Source organism: Phascolarctos cinereus, unplaced genomic scaffold (genome assembly GCF_003287225.1).
Source record: "Phascolarctos cinereus isolate Bilbo 61053 unplaced genomic scaffold, phaCin_HiC Scaffold_5;HRSCAF=322, whole genome shotgun sequence".
Taxonomy (NCBI): Eukaryota; Metazoa; Chordata; class Mammalia; order Diprotodontia; family Phascolarctidae; genus Phascolarctos; species Phascolarctos cinereus.
In genome coordinates, this window is record NW_027555958.1 from 428,199,091 (window position 1) to 428,213,424 (window position 14,334).

General features: G+C 38.1%; 1 protein-coding gene across 2 annotated transcripts in view; it reads right to left on the bottom strand.

The window, feature by feature from the left end:
• Positions 1-11,091, bottom strand: part of ADGRL4 (adhesion G protein-coupled receptor L4) — a 136,052-nt gene extending 124,961 nt beyond the window's left edge. Inside the window, exons 1-2 of one of the 2 annotated variants that reach the window (XM_020988659.2) lie at positions 10,876-11,089; positions 8,520-8,669 (exon numbers count right to left, since the gene is read on the bottom strand). In XM_020988659.2, coding sequence (XP_020844318.1) covers positions 8,520-8,669; positions 10,876-10,897 — 172 coding nt within the window. In that variant the 5' untranslated portion in view covers positions 10,898-11,089. Of the gene's footprint in view, positions 1-8,519; positions 8,670-10,875 lie in introns of both variants that reach the window. The other variant, XM_078156537.1, reaches the window with a different exon arrangement.
• Between the last annotated feature and the right edge of the window lie 3,243 nt (positions 11,092-14,334).

A 14,334-nucleotide genomic window follows, 5' to 3' on the forward strand; every position in this document is an offset into this window, starting at 1 on the left:
AAAGCTCTCTGGTCCTTATTTTATTTTTCTAGGTAAAAAAAAAAAAGGAGTTGGACTCAATGACTCCTAAGGTTCCATCCAACTCTGAATGTATGATCCTGTCTGTAGAATTGGAAAGAGAGCACTGAGTTTAGACACCACATCAGAAACCAAGATGTCAGCATCCAGTTGGGAATGTTAGATAGAGTGATGACCTTGATGTCAGGAAGATTTGGGTTTGAATCTCACCCCTGATACTGGCTAAGCCACATCACTTAATCTTGTCTATAAAATAGGGATAATAATGTGAAGTTCTTAGTGAGTCTTAGTTTTCTTAGCAGTCTTAAGATACTCAGATGAGATCCAATCTAATTCAAGAAGAATGCAGTAAACATATACTATGTGTAAGGCGGTTGGGGAATATAAGGACAAAACAGTAAACAGGTCCTGCCCTTATGTTTTCTATTATAAGGAGATTCTTGCTCATGAATAGATTACCCTAATTGGCTTCTAGGGTCCTTTCCAAATCTGAGATTCTAATGTTGATTTTGGTGATCTAGTTTTTTTTTTCTTGATTGAAAACCTCCGTTAAGTGTGAACCTGATGCCTCTGGAGGCAACGCATTCTACCTAAGGATTGCTCCCATTGTTGGACAGCCAGGTGGCACAGTGGACAGAGTGCTGGGGCCTGGAGTCAGGAAGACTCATCTTCCTGAGTTCAAATCTGGCTTCAGGCACTTGCTAGTTATGTGACCCTAAGCAAGTCATTAACCCTGTTTAGCCCAGTTCCCTCATCTGCAAAATGAGCTGGAGAAGGAAATGGCAAACCCCTGTAGTATCTTTGCCAAGAAAACCCCAAATGGGGTCATGAAGAGTTGAACACAACTGAAAGGACTGAACCACAAATACGTGTGTATACATACGCACATACATATATGTATGTATGTATACAAACATGTTTGTTCTATTTACAAACTATTTACAAACAAGACATATGTATATATGTAAAGTATACCATATATATACATATATATATATATATATATATATATACGTATACATATATATGTCTTGTTTGTAAATAGTAGTTTGTATATTGTCTCCTCCTTTAGACTGTGATCTCCTTGAGAGGAGGGACTATTTTTTGCCTTTCTTCTTACGCTCAGCGATTAGCTCAGTTCATGAACGTTTGTTGATTTTTTTTCTTAGTCCATTGGGGAGACAAAATTTTTTTTAAAAGTTCCAAATATTGACCCAGAAGCTTGGGCCAATTTAGCAAATTGACAAAAGAATATTTAGCCTCTCCTGGCAGATCTCCTAGATTCAAATCCTGTGTTAGACACTAATTATTTGACCTTGAGCAATTCACTTAACTCCTCTGGGCTCAGTTTCCTCATCTGCAAAAATGAAGGGAAAGGCTAGATGGCGAAGTGGACAGAGCACTGGACCTGGATTCAGGAGGACCTGAGTTCAAATTTGGCCTCAGACACATAACACTTACTAGCTATGTGACCCTGGGCAAGTCACTCAACCCCATTACCTAGCTCCCACCAAAAGAATGAAGAAGAGGAGAGTGGATTGGATGGTTTCTAAAGTCCCTTCCAACTATAAATCTGTGATTTAATCTATGATCCCACAGTAGCCAATTCCCCTTTTGGAACTGCTCTAATGGTTAGTATGCCTTGCCTTCCATCAAACCTAAATGTGCCTCTCTCTAATCTTCACACATAGCTCCCGCTTCTGTGCTTTGGGACCAAATAGATGAAGTCTAATTCCCTTTCATTGCTATGATGTGCCCTGTTAGGCTGGTCTTCTTCAGGCTAAGGGTTCACAGTTTTTTTTTTTTTTGATCCTCATATGATGAATTTTCTAATCCTCTCACCATCAGAAGAGGTGGTCCTCTTCTGTGCACGCACTAAAACTGACATCCGAAATTAACCTATTACTCCAGATGCTGTCTGATCAAGGTATGATACAGCCAGCCATGCAATAGGGTTACGCATATTGAATTTATGTCCTCTGTAAGCACTTTTTAATACTCATTCAATTTTATGTTTTCTGTTGCGTTATGATTATTTTTGTATACATATGATTTTGTCCCTTCCAGACCATAAGATCCTGAAGTGAAGGAACTTAATCAGATTAATATGGTTTTATCTTGTTCTATGAGTGGCCCAGTTCTTTGGAAATTAATAAGCACTCAAAACACTTTTTGAAACGAGCTGAATTATCCTGGGTTCAAATCATACTTCAGACGTATGCTAATTGTGTAACTACAGGTATGTAATTAAATCTCTCAAAGTTTCCTCACCCTAAAGTGAAGGATAATAATATTTTATTAATTAGCCCAAGGACTGTTGTGAGTTGAGAAGGGAATGTTTGGTCCTCTGAGCTGCAAATGCCAAGATGCCAGTCAGTTCTCATTTAATTTCTGATTTTTAATTTTAAAATTGGGAAGGCACTTTATAGATCTTAAGGGACCATACAACTCTGAGTGATTACTATTATCATCCCTACACTTGCACATAATTTAGAACAAGACTAGTAAACCCACAGCTATTGTCCATGTGTACAGAAACTAAATGACATATACAAAATGGCTAAAAACTTCATTTTTGCCAAAGATTTGATCAATCTTGTGACACCAAACCTTTTATTACAAGATGCCTTTAAGTAATAAATCAGCACTGGTGAAAATATTTGTATGTTAACTAAATGAAGAGCTCTCTGGCAGATGTTGCAAATAAAAAGTTTCAATAATGACTTTTTGTTTTTAGAAAAGATATGGTCCCTGACCTCATGAAGATTATAATCTAGTAGGGAGAAAAGAAACACAAATGAGTATAATACAAAATAATCCAAAGGTAAGTGAATAAGAGAGGTGCAATAAAACTCTCCTGTGATCGCGGAGGGAGAAAATCTGTTGCCTACTTGGGGGGAGGAGATGGTCAGGGACGACTTGATAAAGCAGATAATATGGAAATTCCGTATTAAATTTGGATGATTTGTGGAACTGAATACTGTAAACTTATAACAACCAACTTTGTTCCGAAATAATAAATATAAGAAGGCACCTTCTCCTATGTATTTGGAGAGGTGGTGGATTACGGAACACTGCATATGTTTTCAAACTTTTTTGATATATTGGTCAGCTTTGCTGCATTGTTTTCCCTCTGTGTTTATTATTATTATTATTATATTAGTCCCTATTCTTTATTATTAGAGATTGCTTTTTATCAGAGAGTGAGAGGAAGGACATATTGGTAAATATAGGTGACATGAAGATGAAAGACATCAGTGAAAATACACTTTTAAAGAAATGAATGATGAGTTTTTCCTACTTTACTTCTTCCTACCCACCTTCTGGCAGAAAAGTTATGGAACAGTAACATTTCTCCAAAATTGGGCATTTGAAGGTAGAAGGAGAGAGAAGAAGAGAATCAGTAGAAAACCAGGCAATCCTCAAATTGAATCATCAGTTTCTGAAATAAGAAGAGTTGGCTACAGAGTATGTTGATTTCCTATAAAACCTGGGAGCTGACATTCCCAGTTCAAAGCAAACACCATTGGTATTTACAAATCTTCAAAAGTTGATGAGGCAGGAAGGTGACACAAGACACCAAGAGACACAGACCATTATGATGTGTTGGTGAAGTATTCGTGTTACCCCTTTGCTCTCCTGCCAGTCGTATGATTACCAAGCAAGAGAAGACTAAAATGGATGTGAAATCCCACATTTAGGGCCCAGCTTTAATCTCTAAACAGCTCAAAGCAATAGAACTGAAGGAAAATTGGAGAAGGCTAAGCTCACCCTTTCATTCCCCGTGTAAATTGAAGCAAGTCCCTGCAGGACATCTTCCAAAAATGCTTGTTCCTGTTGTGGCTTCACCTTCACCTTGGACTGTATGATTTGTCCTCTACACTTGGTACACAACAATTACTTTAGCACAAAGCAGAAAGGGAAAATGAAGGCTTGGTATTCATGAGTGTATAGGAGAATGTGGGTCTGTGTGATACTTCCATACTGTACGTCTTAGTGTCAAGGTGTGAAAATTCTGAATTGTGACTTCTGAAACAAGTAGTTTTAACAGATTTTAGTCCTCTATTATAGGGGTTCTTAACATGGGCTCCATGGCAGATTTTGGGGGCTCTGGAAACTTAGATTGGAAAAATACACTTTTATTATCACTAACCTCTAACTGAAATTTAGCATAATTCAATAATAAATTGTTTTAAAACATTATCCTGAGAAAGAGGTGTAGGAAAAGTTTATGTGTGTGTGTGTGTGTGTGTGTGTGTGTGTGTGTGTGTGTGTGTGTTGTGTAAAGGTTCAGAGCCCTGCTCTAATGTGATTTCTGAAGCAGGCAGGTTTAGATTATTTTAATGCTCTGCTTTTTTTTGTTTTTTGCTCTGCTTTTTAAATACAGAATTTGGCAACTCAACTTTGGTGGATAGGGAGGTGCTTGTAGGAGGCAATGGACAGAATACTATAAGTGGAGTCAGGAGGATCTGAATTTCAATCCTCCTCCAGTGACAGGAAACGTGCCATTTTACTAGGGGTGTGGCTATAGCCAAATTGTTTGACTTCCTAGAGTCTCAGTTTCCTCATTTATAAAATGTGAGTAAATAGAACTAAGGGTGCAAGGTAGAAAAAATAAGTGTTTGTTTATGAAAAATTAAAAATAAAAGATTAAAATAATATTTAAAAATATGAATGTTCCTTTTTAAATAAAAAGATTCATACATTTTTATAGGAATGTTAAAAGCAGCAGACAGTAAAAATACTGCACAAATGAATGAATATGCAAGTTCCTTTGGATAAGACAAGGATTTTTTTTAAAGCGTGTGTAAATGTGAACTTGAAAGAAAAATCAGTGACAACTGGTATATTTTTATGTTAAAAATGTTTTACAGCATGAAAAACATGCAGACCAAAAGACCTTGAACTATTTTTTTCTCCATACAAAGCATTTACTGCTGTTTAGTTGGTTATCAACAAGGAGAGAGAAGATAAAAGAAAGAAAAGAAAGAAGAATACATATACTGGGTAATGGTGGAGATATTAAAAAGAAAATATTAAAAACATCATTAAAAGCTGGTTGTCAAAGGTCCAAATGGAGAAAAATTATTGATGTTAATAATGGTAATTATGACAGTTGCCACCGACCTATAGAATAAAGTCTGAAAGCTGATTACTAAGAGCTGTGGTCCTGGCAATAATAGCTAGAGAGGAAACATATGCAAAGGTGATTGATGGGGCTATTCTGAAGGTCACTGAACTATCAAAATGTGATGATGCCATTCAATTAACTACCCCATAAAAATCCAAGATTATTTATTGGAAAGAATTTTGTGGAGTCTGTACAACAGCATATTACAAATTCCTGCTGCATGTAGAGAGCAGGCGAACACCCGATCTAATGTACTATTAAGCCATTGTAGCTTTGCTCTACATATTTTAAGCATTAAACTAATTATGATGAGGCTTAGCCTGACTATGCTGTATATTTAATCTTTTTTAAGAGCCTATCAAATTGAATCACACAATACAACTTGTTTATGCTATAAGCAAACACATGCAATATTAACAGTGCTCAGTACACTGGCTTAATTAGAAAAACCTCAGTGTTGTCTTAAATACATTTAGGGGTATGATATTGTGCCGTTCTCATCTGAACTCACCATTTAATTATATTTTAAACATAATTTATGTGACTTGGAAAGTTTTTTTTTCTTTGTTGAAGGTTGGTCTATTGACCTCTTCAAAGGAATCATAAGAATCACATAGAAGAAACCCCAGAAGCCACTCACACTAACCCATACAAAGAAAGGGATCCTCACAATAACATGAGTGACAAGTGAACATCTAGCCTCTGCTTTCAGACCTTCAAGGTAAGGCAACCTATCGCCTCTCTAAGTAGCTCAGTCCTCTTCAGTACAATGTCAAGGCATTAGGGTTTTCTGTTTGTTTGTTGTTTTTTTTTTTTTTTCTCCCTGGCATTAAGCCTAAATTTCTCTTTGACAATTCCACTCATTGGCATGTCTGCTGAACAGGCAGCATAGGCTGAGATCCTGCCCCTCCTTTATTCCAAAGCAATGGGCAGCCATTAGGAAGCACCAAGAGAAGTGTAAGCTTTTGGCATCATTAGCAGGATAAGCTGGTTTATTTATTTCATTTGTTTCCCGTGCTTCCCCATCACACTTATTCTGCTCTTCCTTCAGCTGCTTGTGGCTGCCTTGGAGTCCATTCCCATGGCACACCTGATGGCTGAATGCTCCTTCTGCTAGCAATAACCAAGCATCATCTGAAATGCTCTTCAAAACCCACCTCTTCCACAAGGTCAGTCAGTCGACAAACATTTATGAAGCCCTTACTATGTGCCAGGCACTGTGTTAAGCATTGAAGGTATGATGATAAAAGTGACAGTGTTTGCCCTCAAGGAGTTTTATTCTATTGAAGGAAACATAAAATCTCCCCAGTTTAAAAAAGCAAGCAGGATTTACTTTGCAAACATAAATGCCAATACTCTACCTTCATTTGACTGCCTATGGAATGAACTTCTTTTTTTTGCTTAAATACAGTCAACATATGGTTTAACATGCTAACATCTTTAAAGAATAATGGAAGAAAAAGAACCCATCCAAGTTTGCATCAAGAACTGATAGAGCGATAGAAATTTCCATCATTGATATGAGCAGAATGGATGCCATTGCTGGTATCAGCTTTGTTTCAATGTCTTCTTCCTGCTTACGGTTTTTCAGGTCCCAATGCACTGTCTCGGCCACCTTTTGCACTCATCCACTGTGCCATTCATGACCTGAATGCTGCTACCGAGCTTATGAGCTCACTATACTGATAAGCCCTGTCTCAACAGTTTCCATTTTCCATAGAGTCACAGGACTTAGAGCTAAAAGAGGTCTCATCTAGTCCCAGAACTATAACTAAAGTGAGATGACAAGGCCTCATCTCCAGGTTACTGGGACAAGAGGGACAAAGTTCTCACCCTTTAACCTGTGATCTGCTTGTGTTACAAGGACCACCACTCCTACCTCTTGCCATCGTAACTACCACTGAACTGAGCTAAGATATTCTTTTGTTCTTTGTGCCACCCCATGCCCATTTAACTGTGTCTTTTTTCATTCTTTATGCCATTACCATTCCTTCTGCCGAATTTGCCCTACAGTACCCTAGTGCTCTAGAGAAAGCAACAGCCTTCTTTAATCTACCAGCCTCATCTTAAGAGATGAGGATCCCAATAACAAAAAAAGATTCAATGACTTTGCCAAGGTAGTAAATAGTAGGGGCAAAATTTAAATTAAGGTCCTTTGTCAGTGTGGTTCAGCGGAAATAACACTAGCCATGGAGTTAGAAGGCTTGAATCACTTAACCTCTCTATATTCTCTGAGGTCCATTCCAGCTTGGACCCTAAAACTACATCCAGACATTTTTCCACTTTGACCACTGCCTGTTAAGGCATATTATGTGATATTGTGTTTCCATGCAAAACTAGTAGCAAGAGTCAACCTTGGCTGGCCTCATGAAGAAAAAAAAAAACCTCATGCCTCTATGCAATCACTTGGGATCCGGAGATTCTTCTCAATTGGCTTCCTGAAGAGTCAATCAATCAATTAATGAGCATTTATTACATGCTCACTTTGGGCCAAGCCAAACACTGTGTTAAGCTCTGGATACAAAGAAAAAGGGAAAAGAAATCCCTGTCCTCAAGAAGCTATTATTTTAATGGCGGAGACAACATGTACATAAGTAGGTTTATGCCATACATACAGAGTAATCTGAGAGGGGAAGGCACTAGCAGCTGAGGGGACTGGGAGGGGCCTCTAGATGGAAGACGGCCTTTGAGATGAATCTTGAAGAAAGCCAAGATGTAGAGGAGAGGAAGGAAAACTGTCTAGGAAGGAAGGAACTCAAGACTCAACAATCAACCTCAATATATTATGAAAGAGGTAAAATGGTGGTCAAGGAACACATGAGCACGGCAACATCACATGGAAAGGTTTCTCAGTTGGTTTTTGTGCCTCTCATAGCAGCTAACCACAGTGAAAAAGGTCTTACTCCATGTGATAAACTACCTTTATGAGATCTGTAGGGGGACTGTAACGGACAGAAGTCTTGGAGTCCAGAACACCTGCCTTCTGGCCCAGCCTCTGATACACATCAGTTGAGGATTCAGGAGGAAACAAGTCACTTAAAGTTCTCAACTCTTGAGGTAGCTCTCTAAACTAATTAATGACAGGTTAAGCAGTGGACCTTCAATAAGAGGGAGCCCCTACACAGGTTATTTCCCACAGGGATAAATCATAGATGTAGACAACACCTTTCCCTCCTTTAACTGCCCCCCCGAAGGGAGAGGATATAGGCCTGGTCCATCTCAAATTCAATATTCACCAAGTCAAATCTCTATGAAATCAAGTTTTTAAAAATCATATTATATACAATTGGTAATGCAAGAGAATAGTAATACTTGTAGTCAAGTCTTCTCCTACCCAAAACAATCCTAAAAGCTATGAGAGAATGCTTACCTTTACATATTGTTATGCCATTTCCTGTGAATCCCGGGAGACAATAGCAGCCTTCGATTTCATTTCGAATCTCACATTTTGCTTGTGCGTGACATTGGGTTTTGGCACAGTTCTGAGCAAAGGCTCCATCCAGCAAAGTGGACAAGCACACTAAATGAAAGGAGACACTTAAAATATACATTTTCTTTTTGTTTTTCTTTTGTAATTCAATTGGGGAGTGTACAACTCAAACCATATAACCGCATCTATTGAAAAATTGGGAGGTTTAGAGGACAAGGCTTTGCATCCCAGCTATGCTACTTATTATCTGTATGTCATATGGCAAATCCATTCACCTTTCTGAGCCTCAGTTTTCTAAAACGAGAAGGTTGACCTCTCAGGTACTGCCCATTTCTAAATCTATGATCTATGCTCCCATGAGTGGTACTGTAAACAACAGATTGCAATCATTTTTTGGTAAAAAAATTAACATTTACTTGCTTCTTTAGCTAGGACATAGAGCTTTCAATTAGTCTATTATCAAACATTTATTAAGCGCTATCTATTTATCTATCTCTATCACTATCTATATCTATATCATCTATCTCTATCTATTCATCCCTTTCTCTGTCCATCTATCATCTACCTGTCTGTGTATCTCTCTGTGTCCTTTTCTGTCTCTCTCTGTATCTGTCTGTCTCTCCCCACAAATATAATTCCTTGATAGCAAGGACTGTTTCATTTTTTTTGTCTTTGTATTTTCAGCCCCTAAAACAATGTTTGACACAGACAAGGTATGTAATAAATACTTGCTTAAAGATTGACTGATATCCTGGGTGTTGAGGTAGGGGCTGGGAATATAAATACAAAATTGTCATCCTCTTACCTCACAGAGCTTACTTTCTATGACCCACTAGACTTAACAGTTGGAAGGAACCTTAGAGACCCACCTAGTTTAACCCCCTCATTTTACAAATAAGGAAACTGAAGCCCAGGAAGGTAATGTGACTATCTCAAGATCAAATAGGTTATTACACCCCCACTTTGGGTAATTTTAAAGTTAAATTAAGATGATTTTAAGTTCACTTTTCCAGAAATTTTTTCTGTTTAGCAGCCAATGCACACTATGCCTGAAAACTTTCCAAAGTTTGAATAAAAAGTTGAAATAGTCTATTTTTTCCCCTTAACTCGAAAAGTCATGGCATGTGATATAGGGTCAATAGACTGTGTTTCACCTATTTTCTGTAACACAAATGTTAAGATTTTTCAGCCTTTACTATTCACAGAACAAAGACCAATCTTCAGGAAATGGAAAGAAGCACAATCTGGAGCAACTTAAAAACAATGAAACACAGGACAGAACAAAACTTTATCTCTAAGTGAATGAAAATAAAGTTGGACAATCTTTAGTGGACTGTTAAGAAGAGATAAGGGAACTCCCTGGGAAGGCACACCTCCCCCTTCCCTCCACCCACCCCCAAGTTTTTTTAAATTGTTGTTTCAAGAGGCCAACTTGCAAGAAACCCACTTGGGGCTGAATTGGTATGAGTTATATAAGTTATTGTTCCAAGAAAAGTGAGGAGATAAATTTTCCTTATCTGGTAGCAAGAGATTCCCAGGCTAAATCCAAGCGCTACACAGGGGCTAGATGTGACCATATCTCACTCAAAATCCATTTGCTGTCATCAAAGGATTTAATTTCTTCATATAAGAACATCATTTAAAGGGGTATTCGAATGAACCCCAATGCTTGTAGTTTCCATGGCTTGAAATGAAGGTCCTTCCAAGAAGCCCACTTAGTGCAGGGGCTTGGGATTTAACAATTTCTTTTCCCTCTGGGACTTTCTTTGCCAAGGGAGGGAAGAAAACCAGTCTCTCAGATATAGAGGCCAGAGGAATAAACTATTGAGTTGAGAGGCCCAGAAGAGAACCAGACCGTGCATTTAGTACACAGGTTCTTAATTGGAGATCTGTGAACTAAAAACAAAACAAAACAAAACAAAACAAAAACTACATTTCAATGTATTTGGTTTCTTTTGTAATCCTATTTTTAAAAATACATTTTAAAAACACTATTCTGAGAATAGGCTTGCCACACTGCCAAAGAAATTGATGCGAAACAGATTGAAAACCAGTGATTTAATGCTAAAGAGCTTAAGCTACTCACTGCATTTTAAAGCTGAGGAAATTGAGGTCCAGATAGGAGAAATCACTTACCTAAGATCGAACAGGGATTAAGTGGCAGGATCCCATCTGAACCTGGGTCATCTGACCCTAGACGTTGAGGGTGAGTGCCACAATGATCTCCCCAACTCTACGCCCAAGCAAAATGCTGGCGTGCCCCTGCTCCCTCCCAGGGTCAAGGATAGTAACTCACCTAGAAGCGGGATCAGTTTCATTGGGCACAGAGGGGACGAGCTAGAAGCAAGCTAGCTGCTTTGGACTGGGGCTGTTTGGCTTCTCCAGTTGCGAATGCAGGGAGCTTGTTCCACCCTTGCACCCTGGATGCAGCTGGCTGGGGGTAGGGAGGTGGGGGGGTCAGCTGAGGTGGAGGGAGGCCTCAGTGTGCTGGAGCAGTGACGCTCTTCACTTCCTTTAGAGACTTCCGGGCCCTTTTGTGTATGTATGTATGTATGTGGGAAAACAACGAAGCCACCTCCCATGTCCGGCCACCAGAACTCTACCCTAACCTGGCTTGATGCCTGGTCTTGAAATGTTCTCCTTATTACTCCAAGACTCTTCCACATCCTCTTGTGCTCCTGGAGAAGCTTCTACCTGTCCCTCCCTCTCCACTTCTCCACAGCCATCTCACTTGTCTCAGGGGTCCTTTAGTGCAACACTCTCATTTTACAGATGAGGAAACTGAGGCCAGGAGAGGGTAAAGTGTCTTGCACATGATACTAAGAGACAGTCAAGATTTTAACTTTTATCCTGTGATTCTAAATCTTCTGGAGAGCTCTTGATACTCCAAGCAAACAAAACTGTGCATCCCGAACCGAGGCCGAACTCCAAACCTTATACAAAAGAGCCTCTTTTCTTGAGCATGGAATTGCACAAGCATATCTGCTTCCCTCCAGCCAGCCCTGTATATACAACTCCAAAGAGGCAGGAACCCAAGATTGGCTTCAACTTTTTCCTTCTAGCCATTTATAATCTTGAACTCCTCATCTGTAAAATGGGTTTGTTCCCTGACTCACCTACCAACCTCTTAGGATGGTTGTGAGGATGATACATCAAAAAGTGAGTCATAGATTTACAAGTGGAAAAAGGATCTTGGGGGTTATGTGTACAACTTCATTTTACAGAGAAGGAAACAGAATCAGAGTGATGAAATACTCTCCAAAGACACAAAGCTGGTAAATTTCAGAGCTGTGACTTGAATCCAGGTTTGCAAATCAGTTACTCTTTCTACTACTATATAGAGGAATTATATTATCCACAATATAAATAAATATAGTATAAATGCAACACAAACAATAATATAAATAATAATTTATAATTATATTTTAAGCAAAATAATTATAAATACAATACAACCATAATATAAACAGGATGTTTGTAAAACATTGAAGCCATACTCCCCGACAATTTCATTTTTATACATCCACTGTTTTGTCCATAATATGAGTTTAAGAAATATTAGTTGAGTTGAATCTACAGTTTCTCTAGTTCCCCAAAATGTTCATGTGTATATCATTTTAGCTGAATAGCTAACATCATAATATATATATGAATGAATAATATATTCTGGTTTAAAACTCAAATAACTAACCACTTTATTTTAAATTCAACTAGCTTAATTTTGTTCCAGGCTACTATAGCATTTTGCATATTTTGGTTTGATTCCACTTCATGGGAATATAGCTTATCTGTATCAAAATGTATGCATATAGCAAGTTCAGTTTCAATGTACACACATTTACAACTTAGCTTCAAAAAGCACATTCCTAAGTGTCTCTGTTTCTCAAAGAACAGAGCCAAATTCTAAACTAGATTCCTATCTAATTCTAAGATTCTACAGAGCATGTGCATGTATGTGTGATATAAAGAATAACTATCAAAGTGGTTAACAAGGGTAAGGCAGCTTCGACATTTGCAAAGGCCGTGTAAAACTGTAGGGTGCAAAAAATATATGAGATACATAATTGCTATTCCAAGCAAGCCTTCCTATTAGGGTAGGAGTTACAATTTTATAGTTTTGTCTGGAGTGGGGGGAGGGGAGTATGGCTAATTATTATGCCCTACTGCTCCCAATATTTAGAATGAATACTGAACTCCTCTCCTAAAATAGTTCATTTGTTTCTGTGTCCCATAAGCATGCTTTTGCTTTAATAGAAACTTGAGAGAGCCAACTCAAATTCAAATATCCTATAAAGTACCTTACTTTGTTCAATTCAAGCTCCATATACAAAACAAGCTTGGTGGGGGTTTAAAAGGTAAATGAAAAAGTTTATCTTCATCCCAAATAATTTCTCAGTCATATCTTCCCCCCCCCCTTGTTTTTGTTGGCAGATGGAAGTTTACTCAAAACAACATAATTCTTCTCAAAGGAGAGAAAAAGAACTCAGAGAGAATAGGCAATGTTTTGCAAAGAGCTTTCAGTTTTAAGACTGCTCTTTTGTAAATCTCAAAATTACTCAGAATCCCCTTTATCAAAAAAAAAGTTTTCTTCAGGAATTAACGGAGTCACTATGTGGCTTCATCATCATGTATCTAATCTATCTTCTTGAGGAAGAAGAAAAAGTTTAAATTTTTGTTTAGGAAAGTGGTTTATTTTATAAATTTTAATCTATCACCAAAAAAATCCTGAAAGAAAATTTTAAGGGTTTCTTAGAATTACTATTAAAGGAAAATATAAAGACTTGAAAATAAATCAATTTCCCCTAGAACTTTTCCAACATTCTTCAATTAGGCACTATAACCCTGAACTTCTGTTACAGATCATCAATTGTCTATTGGACTTTTTAAACTAGATGTTGTAGAGAAATCACAAGCTCACCAAATCTCCCCTCTTAACTTCCCTAGTGCTATCAAGGGTACCACCCTCCCTTCAGTCTTTCAAGTTCCGGGCATTGGCATTATCTTGGACTCTTCACTCTCCCTCATCCCACATAGCCCATCAGTTACCGAATGCTGCAGTTTCTTCCTCTACAACATCTCTTCACTTTGATTCCTTTTCATTCTCATAGCTACCATCTTAGTTCAGTCTCTCATCACCTATCTCCAAGATTATTGCAATAACCTCCTCATTATTGTCCCTGACTCAAAGATCTCCCCACTCCAGTTCATGCTACCAAAGTGATTTTCCTGAAGTACGGATCTGACCCTATGACTCTACTCAATCTCCTCTAGTGCCTCTTGGATAAAATATCAAGTCCTCTGTATAGCTTTGAAAGCCCTTCACAACCATGTCTCAACTTGCTCTTTTAGTCTAATTGGACATTACTTTCCCTTCTGCAATGTATAATCCAACCAAACTGACCATTCCACTCCTCACACAAGACATTCCATCTCTTTCCTGCCTTCATGACTCGGCACTGTCTCACAAGCCTGAAATGCAAGACCTTGTTAACTTGACCTCATAGATTCCCTGTTGTCCTTTAAGACCCAGCTCAAATGTTATTTCCTTCAGAAAGCCTTTCCTGATTTTCCCAGCAGCTAGTGCCCTCCCTCCCAAGCTACATGTTATTTCATTATTTTTTATTTATTTTCATTTATACTGTGTATACATATATATGTATTTCCCACCATTAGAGTGTAATCTCTTTGAACAATTTTAAAAGAATTAAAGAGAAAGAGGGAAGGGAACACATGTTTATTAAGCACCTGCTATGTG